The following is a 13,138-nucleotide window of genomic DNA, read 5'->3' as shown; positions in this document are numbered from 1 at the left end:
CTCCACATCTGTGCAGGTTTTTGGTTCTGTTTTTCCCTTTGGCAGTACTGAGGGTCAAACCTAGGACCTTGCACATATTAGGCAAATGCTCAGCCACTGAGCTACATCCCCAACCCCAACTCCCCAGCAACTTTAAAGACTAGTGTTGGAATAGGGGCTTGAACCAAAAGAGAAAAAAATTGGGCATTCCACACAGAGGGCACAGCATGAATCAGAGGCACAGGAGTGACAGAGGGGACAGCATATGGCAAGTATGGCTGTGATGAATTTACATTAGTAATAGCAGTAGTAGATACTTATGTTTACCATGTGCCTATCATTGTGCTATGGACTTTGTGTGGAAATGGAGGCAGAGGGGTGAATGAAGTGATCTGCCGAAGAGCACACAGTTCAAAAGTGGCAGAGTCAAGATTTGAACTTAGGTCTTAGGGCCACAGTCTTGCAGGGGGACAAGACCAAGCTTTTGGATTTCAGGCAGTTGCAGGAAACAGGAAACCATTAAAATATTTTTGAGTAGGAAGCAAGGATTGGCTTGGGAGGGCAGGCAGGGTGGGTTTGGGGCGCTGCCAAGGACAAACCAGGGTTTCTTGGAGAGTATGAGGCCCCGGATCTCTGGCCAGCATTCCTGTTTTTATAATTCTCATGCTGTGGCCAGCCTCCACCCCAATGCAGGGCCAAGCAGGGTTCCTCAGGAACTACATGTCATGCCAATCAGAATAATTTCCTGCCCTCTCAGCCTCGCCTGCCCCCTTCTTGGCTGAGAAGAGAGGAAGGAGGAGGCTAGAGACACCAAGACAGCCACAAAGGCCTCTATTGAGATTCTCCAACCCCCCAGGCCCAAAGTGTGCCATTTTTCTTTAGAAGTCCCAAGTGGAGCAGAAACTAAGGCCAAAGGAGTCTGGAGACTTGGAGGAAACCCTAAGTAGAAGATCCCAGAGGTCTTTGTCAGGGACAGGTTGAGTTGGCCTTATGGGTTAGCCCGTGAACTGCCCACTCCCTCAGGTGACTTCCTGGCTGTGAGCATCAGTATTGTCCCAGATAGTGACAGAAGGTGCTTTGGGTCCTGCACCAACCAGGTTGGCCCTCCTTCCTGGACTGGGTGTCAGTGGAACACTGGCAAGAACCCCAGCCTTTCCATTGAAAGCAAGGCCCAGGCTCCGTGTCTCTGCCTCTCAACTCCCTGTGGGAACTGGAGCAAAGGGCATGAGCTTCCTGGGCCTTGATGTCCTTACCTACCCAGGCTTTTTAGCTTTGTTTACTTTTCTTTTGCTCTCAGCTAACTTGGGAGGGGCTTCAGAATTCCCTGTGTCAAGGGCATCTTGGTCCCCTTAACATCCTTTTATCCTTTATGAAACTGTTGAAGCACTTCTGTGTGTCATGCCCTGTGCCTAATCCTGGGCTTGCAGAAATGATTGGGCGGGTCCCTGTCATCCACAAGCCCCCAGTCCATTGCCTGGGGCTGGCTAGTGAGGAGAGCCGCAAACATCATCACCAGGCAGCTACAGAAAGGCTGCTTGTATGAAGTGTGGAGACAAAAGCAGCTGGTGGAGAAGGTGGGACAGCAGTGGCTGGGCAGTGGGAAAAGGCACATAGCTATGTAGGAGAGCCTGTGGTGATCCCCTCCTGTTTTGGGAATAGTTAAAAATCACTGGTGTGGTGGTACACACCTGTAATCCCAGCATCTCAGGAGGCAGAAGCAGGAGGATTGCAAATTCAAATCAGCCTCATCACCTTAGGCCCCAATTTAGTAAGACCCTCTCTCTAAATAAAATAGTTTAAAAGTGCTGGGAATGTGGCTCAGTGGTTAAGCACCCCTGGGTTCAATCCCCAGTACAAAAAAGTCAAGTGGTAGCTGGGTGCCATGATGCAGGCTTGTAATCCCAGCAACTTGGGAGGCTTAGGCAGGAGGATCACAAGTTCAAGGCTAGACTGGGAACTTACTGAGACCCTGTCTCAAAATTAAAAAGGCTCTGGATATAGCTCAGTAGTAGAGCACCCTGACTTCAGTGCCCAGTAACAAAACAAAAAAATGTTGGATCACCCTGTTTACCTCAGAAACAGGATGGACAAGAGAGTGTGAAATGTCCTATGGAAGAGGCCCCTGGGTTTACCTTCAGCCACCAGACCTCATGGGTGGCCAGTTTGGGCTTAATACAGAGAAAAAACAGAGATGTGAGGCCCAGTGACATGACTCAGAGCACATACTTTATCCATCTCTAAGTACTAATGAAGCAACTCTTCTGGGCTACGCCCTCACTATAATTGCTAAGGATAGAATGCTGTTTAAGAGAGGACAAGTCCCTGCTATCACAAATCTTCTATTCCAGCCAAGGGATTCGGTAATAAGCAAGTAAACAAATAATGAGATAAGATCATTTCAGGTAGTAATAGGTGCTGCAAGAAGATAAGGCAGTAATTGGGATTAAGGGTTGGGGAGGCAGTTATTTAAGATTGAATGTTCAATGTAGGCCAGAGGAGGTGACACTTGAGATGAGACTTGAGGGAGCCAACAGCTAAGATTAAAAGCACAAGAAGAAAGAGCAAGTTCAGGGCTAAGGATGTGGCTCTGTAGAGTGCTTGCCTAGCATGTGTGTGTGAGGCCTGGTGTTCCCAACACCACACGCATGTGTGTGTGCGTGCACACACACACACACAAGAATCCCTTACAACAGACTTTGAGTTTTCCAGGGGCAAATGGGGATCCAGGAGAGGTGAAAGCTACAAAGACTTGAACCAAGGGCTGAGTGTGGGAGATGAGAGGTCAGAGGTGAGCAGGGGCTTATTTACCTTCTAGGTATGTGGAAGAGCTTGAATTTTGTTTTCACCATGAAGGACCCACATGAAGTTAAGCAGGGAACCATCTTGATCAGAATTTGTACTTTTTCAAGGATTAGTGTGGCTACTTGGAGGGAAAAGGGGGACTGTAAGAGGCAAGAATGAAGACAAGACAGGTAGGGTGGCACACGCCTGTAATCCCAGCAACTCAGGTGGCTGAGGCAGAAGGACTGCAAGTTTCTGAGGCCAGCCCTCAGCAATTTCACAAGGCCCTAAGCAACTTAATAAAACCTTGTCTCAAAAAAATAAAAAGGGGGCTGGGGATGTGGCTCAAGCGGTAGCGCGCTCGCCTGGCATGCGTGCGGCCCGGGTTCGATCCTCAACACCACATACAAACAAAGATGTTGTGTCCGCCGAAAACTAAAAAAATAAATAAAAATATTTTTAAAATAAATAAATAAATAGGGCTGGGGATGTAGCTCAGTGGTGAAATGCCCCTGGGTTCAATCCCCAGTACCAAAAAAAGGAAAAAAAAACAGTGAGGAGGCTGTGGCAGTAATTTCCAGCCACATATGCTGCGGCTGGATTAGCCTAGCAGGGAATGGGGATAGTCAAGAGAAGTGGCTGACCATTTGCCAGGGAGTTGGGCTTTGGGTGAAGGAATGCTCAGTATCTGGTAGGTGGGTATCTCTTGGACCCCACAGTCCCTTCCCCTTGGAGGATTGTGGCTCTGAGTGCCATCACAGCATTGAAGGCATGGTCTCTTGTAGTCAGATACCCAAGCCTGACCTCTTGCTTCTCCCTCTCTGGCCAGGTCTCCCCTGCCAAATCCACCCTAGCCCACTGAAGCGCTCCATGTCACTCATCCCTACGAGCCCTCAGGCCCCTGGTGAGTGGCCAAGTCCAGAGGAGCTCGGTGCTCGGGCTGCTTTCACCACGCCCGACCACGCACCCCTCTCGCCCCAGAGCAGCGTGGCCTCCTCTGGCAGTGAGCAGACGGAGGAGCAGGGCTCCAGCCGGAACACTTTCCAGGAGGACGGCAGTGGTATGAAAGGTACAACAAGGAGGGCGAACCAGGCCCCGCTCTAGGGCTTCCACTGAGCTTAGAGGACAGAAAACTTCTGCCTGTCACCTGCCTTCCCTGAAGAGGGGACAGGTCTGTGAGAAGTAGATAGTCCCTATACTTTGGGTTCAAGACAGAGCTGAGACCCCCCCCCCCCTCGTAGGCCCTGGTGTGATGGGGAAGGAGCCCCTACCCTCGACAGTTTTATCTGACAAGGCTACCAGGACAGGCAACTGATAGAGGTTCCAGGAAGATGTTTAGAGAAGTCATTGAGGTCATCCTGACATCTTAAAGGGTCAGGTGTCCTACCCAGGGGAGGCACCTGAAAGGTCCCTGCTGAGTAGATGAAGAAGTAGCTTATGATCCCACCCCCTCCTAGTTTTCTGGAGCTCTTAAGACTGCCTATAGTTTCTGCCCGGTCCCTCCCTAAAGCCTCCCCCTGTCTGGTCACCAAATTCCTGACCTATCTCTCTCCCTCCTTTCCTACAGATGTGCCCTCGTGGCTCAAGAGCCTTCGTTTGCACAAATATGCAGCCCTCTTCTCACAGATGAGCTACGAGGAGATGATGACACTGACTGAGCAGCACCTGGAGTCACAGGTGAAGCCGAGGGAACTTCATGGAGGTATCAGGGGCAGTACCATTTGGCACTACCCCTACAACCCAAGCCTCCTGTCTCTTTGGTCCTTTTGGGACACTGCCAATTACTTCACTCTCCCATTTCCAGCTTCTTGTCTCTCTCTGTCCTTATTGTAGAATGTCACCAAAGGTGCCCGCCACAAGATAGCCCTGAGTATCCAGAAGCTGCGTGAGAGGCAGAGTGTCCTCAAGTCCCTAGAGAAGGTGAGAACCTGATATCCCAATCTCCAAGTCCAGTGGCTACCTAATGGGACCAGGAGACCAAAGGCTTTGGGTCCGCCTTGCTGCCAGCTGCCCAGCCATCTCTCCTCTGGGCCTCCCCTCTCCTTAGATCTCACCTCCAGTGGCGTCAACCTTTCGGAGCCAGATTCTAGGGTCCATATGCAAGTTGGCATCAAAGGGCTCCCTTGCTAGTTGATAAGAGGCTTCCCTCCCTGTTGGCCCTGGTTTGTGATTCCAGAAGGTCTCTTCTAATGCCGCCCCTTCTTTTTCCTTTTGTTTTTCCGTTTCTGACTGATCTGTCTGTCTGGTGAAGGAGAGTGTCTGTGTGTGTTCTCTTTCCATTTGATTCTTACCCACTCACTCTCCTGCATCAGCCTGTTTGCCTTCCTTTTCTCCCTTTCCCTGCTCCTTGCCCTCTGTCCCCGCCACCCTGTGTCTTGGTCTGAATCTCTGGTTCCTCCTGGCTGGATCCCTGAGACCCCAGCTTTAGACTCCCTTCTCCCGAGTTCTGTGGGCCTCCACGCCAAGGGGAAGAGGGAACACGTGCATACAAGTATGTACCTGTCTGCATGTGTGTTGGCAGTGCCCTTACCTGCCCTCGCCCTTACCTGCCCTCTCTACGAATCCAGAGTGCCACCCTTTCTTTTCCAAGCCATCTGGCCCCACTTGTGTAAACATTCTTTTTGTCTCACCGTGAGGTCTATATGTGACCCCAACTGTGTCCTTCCCATGCAGGATGTGCTAGAAGGTGGGAATCTGCGGAATGCTCTACAGGAGCTGCAGCAGATCATCATCACCCCCATCAAGGCCTACAGTGTCCTTCAGGCTACTGTGGCTGCTACCACTACCACCCCTACTGCCAAGGATGGGGGCCGGGGGGAGCCGCTGCTGCCAGGTGCTGAGCCTCCCCTAGCCCACCCTGGCACGGACAAGGGCACTGAGGCCAAGGACCCTCCGGCTGCAGAGAAGTATCCCCCTCCACCAGCTCCAGCTCCCACTGATGGCAGCGAGCCAGCGCCGGCTCCCGTTGCTGACGGAGACATCCCCAGCCAGTTTACACGGGTGATGGGCAAAGGTAAGGCCAGCTAAGGCCTAGCTCGAAATCCTGAGGCAAGCCAGGCATTGTGGCACATGCCCAGTGGCTTGGGAGGCTGAGGTAGGAGGGTTGCAAGTTCAAAGCCAACCTCAGCAATTTAGTGAGGCCCTAAGCAACTTAGCAAGACCCTGTCTCAAAATAATGGGCTGGAGAGGTGGCTCAGTGATTAGGCACCTCTAGGTTAAGTCCCTGATACCAAAAACAACAACAAGCCAAAACTCCTGAGGCAGAAAGCCAGGTGAACTCAATCAAGCATTAGGAGTCAAATTCAAGAAAAGCGCTGGGAGCAGAGCTTTTTAAAGCCCTCTGGGGGGTATAAAACTGTGGAAAGTATCAGCTTTCCACAGTCAAGGGTGGCAAGGTCCCTGCTCTTGGGCAAGCTTGGGCTGATAGTGGGACAGCATGTCAGAGGAGACTGCCTGCAGTAAAGGGTGAACAAACATCCAGGGGATGAGGACAATGAATCTCATGGTAGATTTAACCTTTCCTGAGATAGCATGGCATAACAGACCTCCTACTTGGATCCAGATCTTTATTTAGAGCTCTGTGGTCTTGGGACAAGTGACTCAATCTTTTGGGGCCTTCAGTTTCTCAGGCTAAAAATGCTCATATTAACAAGATTATTGCTGTGTAAAAATTAAAAATGGGTGTTGTGGCACACACCTATAATCCCAGCTATTTCAGAGGCTAAGGCAGGAGGATCAAAAGTTCAAGGCCAGTCTTAGCAACTTAGCAAGACCTTGTCTCAAAGTATAGAAAGGGCTGGGGATGTAACATAGTGGTAGAGTATTTGTTTAGCATGTGTGAGGCCCTGAGTTCAATCCCCAGCATTGCCAAGAAGACACATAGAAGATTTAAAATGAGGTATTATTGACTTCCTATCTGTCTTGTGCCAGGCACTGTGATAGGTGCTTAATTATATATTTTTCACAATAACTCATAATCTGAGTGGAGACTTATCCAGCCCACGTCTCCTGTTCCTCTTCCTGCACCAGCTGGCTGGGACTGGGGAGGCTGAAAGCTAACTTCCTGTTCTTTCCTGTGTCCTGCAGTGTGCACCCAGCTGCTGGTGTCCCGACCAGACGAGGAGAACATCACCAGTTACCTCCAGCTCATCGAAAAGTGCCTGACTCATGAGGTAATGCCCTCTATAGGGCTCCCAGGAAGAGAAAAGCTGCTTCCTCTCTCAGAGGACAGCATTCCAACATTCTAGCATCCACCCCTTCCCCACGCCCTCAGCTTACCAGTGTTGGCTGCAGAGGCTTCTTTCTTAAGAGTCTTATCAGAAGCAGTCCCTTCCCTACTGCTAACCCCTCAGTTCTGTTTTGACATTTGTATGGGGACCCAAAGACACCCTCAACCTACTGCTCCTGCGGAGTTGGGTTTCTGGTGCCTCCTGCTCTACGCCCTCACTGGGAGGGGTGACTACACAGTTATCACTGCATGTGTTTCCCTCAGCTAAGCTGTGAGCTCCGTGAGCACAGCCACCTCTGTCTAGCATCTCCTGGCACAGAGCAGGCAAGCATGAACACCTAAGCAGTGGATGGAGGACAGGTATCAAAGAAGCAACCCTCCCTCCCCCAATTTTAGGCTTTCACAGAGACACAGAAGAAGCGACTGTTGTCCTGGAAACAGCAAGTGCTGAAGCTCCTCCGGACATTCCCGCGCAAAGCCGCGCTGGACATGCAGAACTACCGGCAGCAGAAGGGGTAGGCGGGTGCTCTCCCTAGGCCCTTGTGATTGGCAGATAGGTGCCTAGAGGGGTAAATGTGTCTGGGCTGGGATCCTGGTTGTATTTATTCAAATCACCCAGTGAAGGACTTTCTTAGAAGAAAATCAGAATGAGCCAGGTGCTGTAGCACATTCCTGTAATCCCAGTGACTTGAGAGGCTGAGGCAGGAGGATTGCAAGTAAAGGCCAGTCTCAGCAAAGCAGAAAGTCCCTAAATAACTTAGGCATTGTCTCAACATTTTTAAAAAGTTGGGGGTGGAGAGGTGGGGATGTAGTTCAGTGCTACAGCACCCCTGGGTTTAATTTCTAGTACCAAAAAAAAAAGAAAGAAAGAAAGAAAAGGAAAGAATACAAGGGTGTTGTTACCAGAATAGGATACAAAGGCTAGGGGCATAGCTCAATGGTAGAGCACTTGCCTTGCATGCAGAGGTCCCTGAATTCAATTTGTAGCATCACCAAAAAAATTAAGATACTGAACTGGCAAAAAATAGTATGTGTCTAGAGAGCAGGCCCCTTCCCTCTACATTTTCCTCTTCACCTGTGTGCAGTGGGCTCTAAAGTCCGTGGTGCTGAGGATCAAACCCAATGCCCCACATGTGACAGGCAAGCACTTCACCACTGAGCTATAGCTCTAGCCCGGAAGTCCATTCTTGTACCAAATAGCAGAAATCTCTCTCTTGAAACGAAGGTTAGATAATTGTTCTGAGTGAACAGTGAGGAAACTTTTTCATACTCCCAGTCTCTATTCTTGGAGTACCCTTGTGTCAGGAGGAGATAGAAATGTGTGATGCAGAGATGTTGTCAGGGAATCCTTGCTCAGAGCAAGTCATGTTGTATCCGACCCATTGGGGCTGTGGAGGAAGTTGAAGGAGGGGTGGACCAATGGGCCCCATCCACCTAAGCTAACAGCTTGCCTTTTCTCTCACAGCTGGGCATTCGGCTCCAACTCACTCCCCATAGCTGGCTCTGTGGGGATGGGGGTGGCCCGACGGACCCAGCGGCAGTTCCCAATGCCTCCCCGGGCCCTCCCACCTGGCAGGATGGGTCTCCTGAGCCCCTCGGGCATTGGGGGTGTCTCCCCTCGACATGCCCTCACCAGCCCCAGCCTCGGGGGCCAGGGCCGACAGGTGAGCCTGCAGGAAGTGGAAGCCCTGGTACTACTGGGGTTGGAGTGGTGGTGTCTGGGATATTCTGACTCTGCACCTGGGCCCCACTAAAGGGGAGGGTCCTTTTTTGTCAGCTCATTCCTGGGCCTTTTCCTCACTCACCCTCTCTGTTATCCTCCCATGTCCTATACAGAACCTGTGGTTTGCCAATCCTGGAGGCAGCAACAGCATGCCCAGTCAGAGCCGCAGCTCCGTGCAGCGAACCCACTCGCTCCCAGTCCACTCGTCACCCCAGGCCATTCTCATGTTCCCTCCAGGTGAGGTACCCCACCTTTGGGACTATACCTTGCCAACCACCTCGCCTGGCCTTTCTCTTCTCTGGATCTTACATTCCTTATTCCTTCCCGACTGCGAGAGCATTTCTCTCCATACTTCCCATTTCTCGGTACCCATCTCCTCCACTGTTGTGAGAGAGGTTTTTTTTTTTCCCCCTCTGTTTCAGTTTTATCTCTGAAGTCCTGCTTTCTCTCTTTCTCTACCTCTACCTTTTTTTCTTACCACTTACCAACACTCTACCTCCATGTCTTGTGCAATGATCTTACGGTTATTGTCTCTTCATAGGATCATTAAACACTCATTTTGGAAGAGGTTGAGGGATGAGAGGTTAAAGTGTGAGGTTGCTGTGGAAAGAAGTCCTGTATCAGCCAATCAGCCCCTTGCATTCTTTCAGAGGCCAGTGACCACAAAAGAGCCAGTAGGCCCCACCTCTTAGATGAGGTTCTACCTATAAAGGGAATTTGGAGTAGAAGGGCTTTTACCTGTGCTCAGAGGCCAACCTGGAGATGCAAGGTCAGGAGGAGGGTCAAGTGGGCAAGAGAAAGATCAGGAATACACAGTCACAGTCCCTTCCTTGCTGAACATGGTGGAGTTGGCTCTTCCACTTTGGCTGGCCCACTGCTGAGCACTGGTGGGTCATCTGCAGACAGATGATGCCCTGAAGAGATCTTAGATTTATAGGTGACCTAACTGTGGCATCAATAGGAATTTTTTTTTTTTTAATCACAAGCATTCACCACCACATCCAACTAATCAGGATTCTTTTTGGGCAGGGGGTGCAGGTACCAGGGATTGAAGTCAGGCAGGGGCTACTGAGCCACATCCTCAGCCCTATTTTGTATTTTATTTAGAGACAGGGTCTCACTGAGTTGCTTAGTCCCTCACTTTTGCTGAGGCTGGCTTTGAACTTGCAATCCTCCTTCTCAGCCTCCCAAGCTGCTGGGATGACAGGGGGATTATTAATTTATGAGATGCTACAAACTGCCACCTGTGGAGCCAGGGAACCCCCATAGTTTCACTCTAGCACAGGGCTTGGCACATGGAAGCCATCTATAAATGATGTTAAGTGAGTGGTTGGATAAACTATAGGAGCAAAAAATAAGAACTTTTCCTAGTATGCTGTGTGCAAGGCTCTGTCAGAAAGCTTTCCTGCACTGTGAAATTTAATTCTCCCACCTGCATATTAGGCTCTACTCTATTAGAAATAATATTAGAGCTCTAATATTATTCCCATCTTTTTATTCATCAGTATCAGCCTATGTGACAAGTCTGCTAGGACCTGAGCTCAGGGTTTAGATGGCTGGGGATGAAAAGTGAGGCTGGAGATGGGAGCCAGCTCTCTGAATTCAGGTCAGAAGCTCAGCCTTCCTCCCAGTGGCAGCAAAGAGCTGAGAAAAGATTTTAAGTAGTGTAGCGTGGGGTCAGGTCTGCCCGGGGACCTGGCTACTGCCCACATGCTATAATATGAGGACCTTTTGGGGAAGCAGTTTGAGGACAAGCTCCATGGCTGCTGTCCTATTTTTTCCCACCTGCTCCTATCCAAAGGAGCAAGTCTTTTGCCCCACCCACCTATCCAAAGGAGCAAGTCCGAGTGGGAACAGGGAAGAGTTTTAATTTAGCCTTTGCACCAGATACAGAGAACAAGTCACCAGTCAGGGAGCATGGGTCTGCCCAGTGTCTAAGGCAGGTGCCCAGACTGACCAAGGCATGGTGTCATCTATGTCCAAACTAGTCACAGCCTGTGTGGGGCCTCCAGGAAAGCTCCCTCAGTTTCAGTCACTTCCTCTGTCTGCAAGTCCAGCTTTTTGCATTGCCAAGTCTTTGTCCTTACTGTTGTGTCTCCTGCCTACTCTGTGACCACCCTAGGCCTGTCACCCTTTCCTCCCTCCTCCCAGTCATGTCCTTCATCCATATGAATGCATGCTTTGGGAGCTTGTTTCTGTCTCTTGTCGCCCTGGCTCTCGTATCCACCCAGTCAGTTCTCACCACCTCCATTCTCCTCTCTCCCTCCCAGACTGCCCGGTCCCTGGGCCTGACCTGGAGATCAATCCCACCCTGGAGTCTCTGTGTCTGAGCATGACAGAACACGCCTTGGGTGGTGAGCATTTCCTCTTTCCCTGACCCAGCTCCCACCTACCCAGCGTCTCCATCTCTGAAACTGAGCAACTCAGAGTCATCCTAAGGGTCCCAAGGGGAGGCCAGACTCCAGGGAGGGCCTGCCTGGGATCACAGGCTACTTGAGTGCCTTTCCTTGGGCCTCCTGCCAGCTCCTGATCTTCCTCCCTTCCTCCTTTCTTGTCACAGATGGGACAGACAAAACCTCCACCATCTGACGGGACCCACAGCCCAGCGCACCCATAGGCTCCCCGGGCGGCGGGCGGGGGCCAACCCCCAACGGGCTTCTCTGCGGCAGCAAGAGGGTGGGCTGGCTCAGCTATACATTCTAATATTTTTCTACTCTCTCACCCTTTTAACTTTTGTTTAACATTGGCACATGCCTTGCTCACTCCCAGGCCCGTTGAGGGATCTCTGCTGAGGCCAGGGGTCAGAGGGGGCTGCCAGGATCAAAGGGGCAGGGACTGGTCAGAGTGCCTGCCCCATCTTCCCTCCCACATCCCCCACCTGGGCCTGCCCCAACCCTGCCTCTTCCAGACTGCTGATCACCTGTCCCTCCCCAAGGGAGCAGACTCCCAGACAAACTGACCGCTACCTTGTGGAGCCTGCTCAGAAACCTTTGATATTGAGGGACCAATGAGCAGGGTTGACAACCCCTCCCCTTGATGTTACTGGAGAGGAGCTGGGGAGAAAAGGAGTGAGGAGAGGAAGTGCTCTTCCTCCCCTCTCCACTGTCTGCCCTTCCCCATTCCCATCATTCCCGAAGGACAGGAACCACATTCCTCTCACCTCCTCTTGCCCTGTTTATCAGAGGTTCTCTACAATTAATTTCTTAGGCCTATTTAAGATACATATTTATATAGTTCTTAACGGTTTTTCTCTCTGATCATTCCCTGTCATTTTTAGAATCCCCAGGCCTCTCTTTGAGCCAAGATAGTGGTGGGGGAGCCTGAACTTTGAGTGGAGAGGGCAGAGCCCACTCCTCCAGCCCCCCTCACCCTTCCCTTTTTCCCCCAGCCCTGGCTTCTCTGATGCAGAGGTTGACGGTGGGCAGCCAGGGCAGCGGTGAGGTCAGGAAGTCTGTTGCCTTAACGTCCCCTTTCCCCAACAGTACACACCCTTCTTTACTCCCAGGTCTGGTTGGTAAAGACTTGGGGGTTAGGAACACGGGAAAGGGGATTGTTTGGTTTTTGTTATTTTCCCCGCCGGACCCCACTTTTCTTTCAGCCTTTCCCATTCCCCATTATGTCATGACCTCATGTAAGTGGAACACTATATCATAATCCAGAGGTGCATCCCAGCCCCGGAGTCACATAGACCCTCTGGTCCCTGTTCCTGATGAGGGCTTGTGCTGGGGCTCAGGTGGAGGGAGGGGATTTGGGGGTTCATACTGTGGGGAAGCCAGGGTCCCCCTATTCCAACCTCCTCTTCCCCCTAAACTTACCCCTCTCACTGGGACGTTCTCAAGCTTTTCACACCGAAAAGGAAAAAAAATGTTATTTTTAGATACATTTTATGAATAACTTTTGTTATGAATATGGCTGGTAACCATTGTGTATGTTATTAAAGATACAAAATGTTGGGAAAAAAACAAAAAACCAAAAAAAGAAAAAAAAGTTGAAAACCACCACCCTCCCTGTGCACTATCAGCCCACTCCCCAGACCTTCTTGCCTCTACCCTCCTGGTCTGTGCACCTCCCTCCGCTCTGAGCCCAGGGAGGGGGAAGAAGCCAGGGGGTAGAGTGGCCCTGGGGACCTGCTTCCAGGTTCCCACCTCCTCTCCCAGTGCCGGGCTGGGTGGGGTGTCAGGTTTATTTATGTACCTCTTGCACACTCATCAACCTATGCAAGTCCCCACCCCGGCCCCTCCATGTTTCTGTGCCTTTGCTCATTCCCCTCAAGCTCCCAGGGCTTCTCCAGCCCCCTTCCCACTAGCCACAGGAAGTGGGATGGATGGGCCACCTCGTTTTGGAATCAGTAGGGTGTCCCTCTCATGGGACCCTCACCTCTTCCTGGCTGGTTCTGTCTTGTTCACTCCCCGTCAGGGTGAGCTGAC

The 13,138-nt window shown here is 51.0% G+C and overlaps 1 protein-coding gene across 1 annotated transcript in view; it reads left to right on the top strand.

The window, feature by feature from the left end:
* Samd4b (sterile alpha motif domain containing 4B) overlaps positions 1-12,593 on the top strand; it is a 40,511-nt gene extending 27,918 nt beyond the window's left edge. The window contains exons 4-13 of the mRNA XM_027941226.2: positions 3,590-3,829; positions 4,328-4,437; positions 4,594-4,680; positions 5,434-5,773; positions 6,847-6,932; positions 7,385-7,503; positions 8,454-8,652; positions 8,825-8,948; positions 10,982-11,065; positions 11,272-12,593. Of these exons, the coding sequence (XP_027797027.2) occupies positions 3,590-3,829; positions 4,328-4,437; positions 4,594-4,680; positions 5,434-5,773; positions 6,847-6,932; positions 7,385-7,503; positions 8,454-8,652; positions 8,825-8,948; positions 10,982-11,065; positions 11,272-11,300 (1,418 nt within the window). The 3' untranslated portion in view covers positions 11,301-12,593. The remainder of the gene's footprint in view (positions 1-3,589; positions 3,830-4,327; positions 4,438-4,593; positions 4,681-5,433; positions 5,774-6,846; positions 6,933-7,384; positions 7,504-8,453; positions 8,653-8,824; positions 8,949-10,981; positions 11,066-11,271) is intronic.
* The last annotated feature ends 545 nt before the right edge of the window (positions 12,594-13,138 follow it).

The sequence above is a fragment of the Marmota flaviventris genome, chromosome 18 (assembly GCF_047511675.1).
Source record: "Marmota flaviventris isolate mMarFla1 chromosome 18, mMarFla1.hap1, whole genome shotgun sequence".
Lineage (NCBI taxonomy): Eukaryota > Metazoa > Chordata > Mammalia > Rodentia > Sciuridae > Marmota > Marmota flaviventris.
This window is presented reverse-complemented; position numbering and strand designations above follow the sequence as displayed.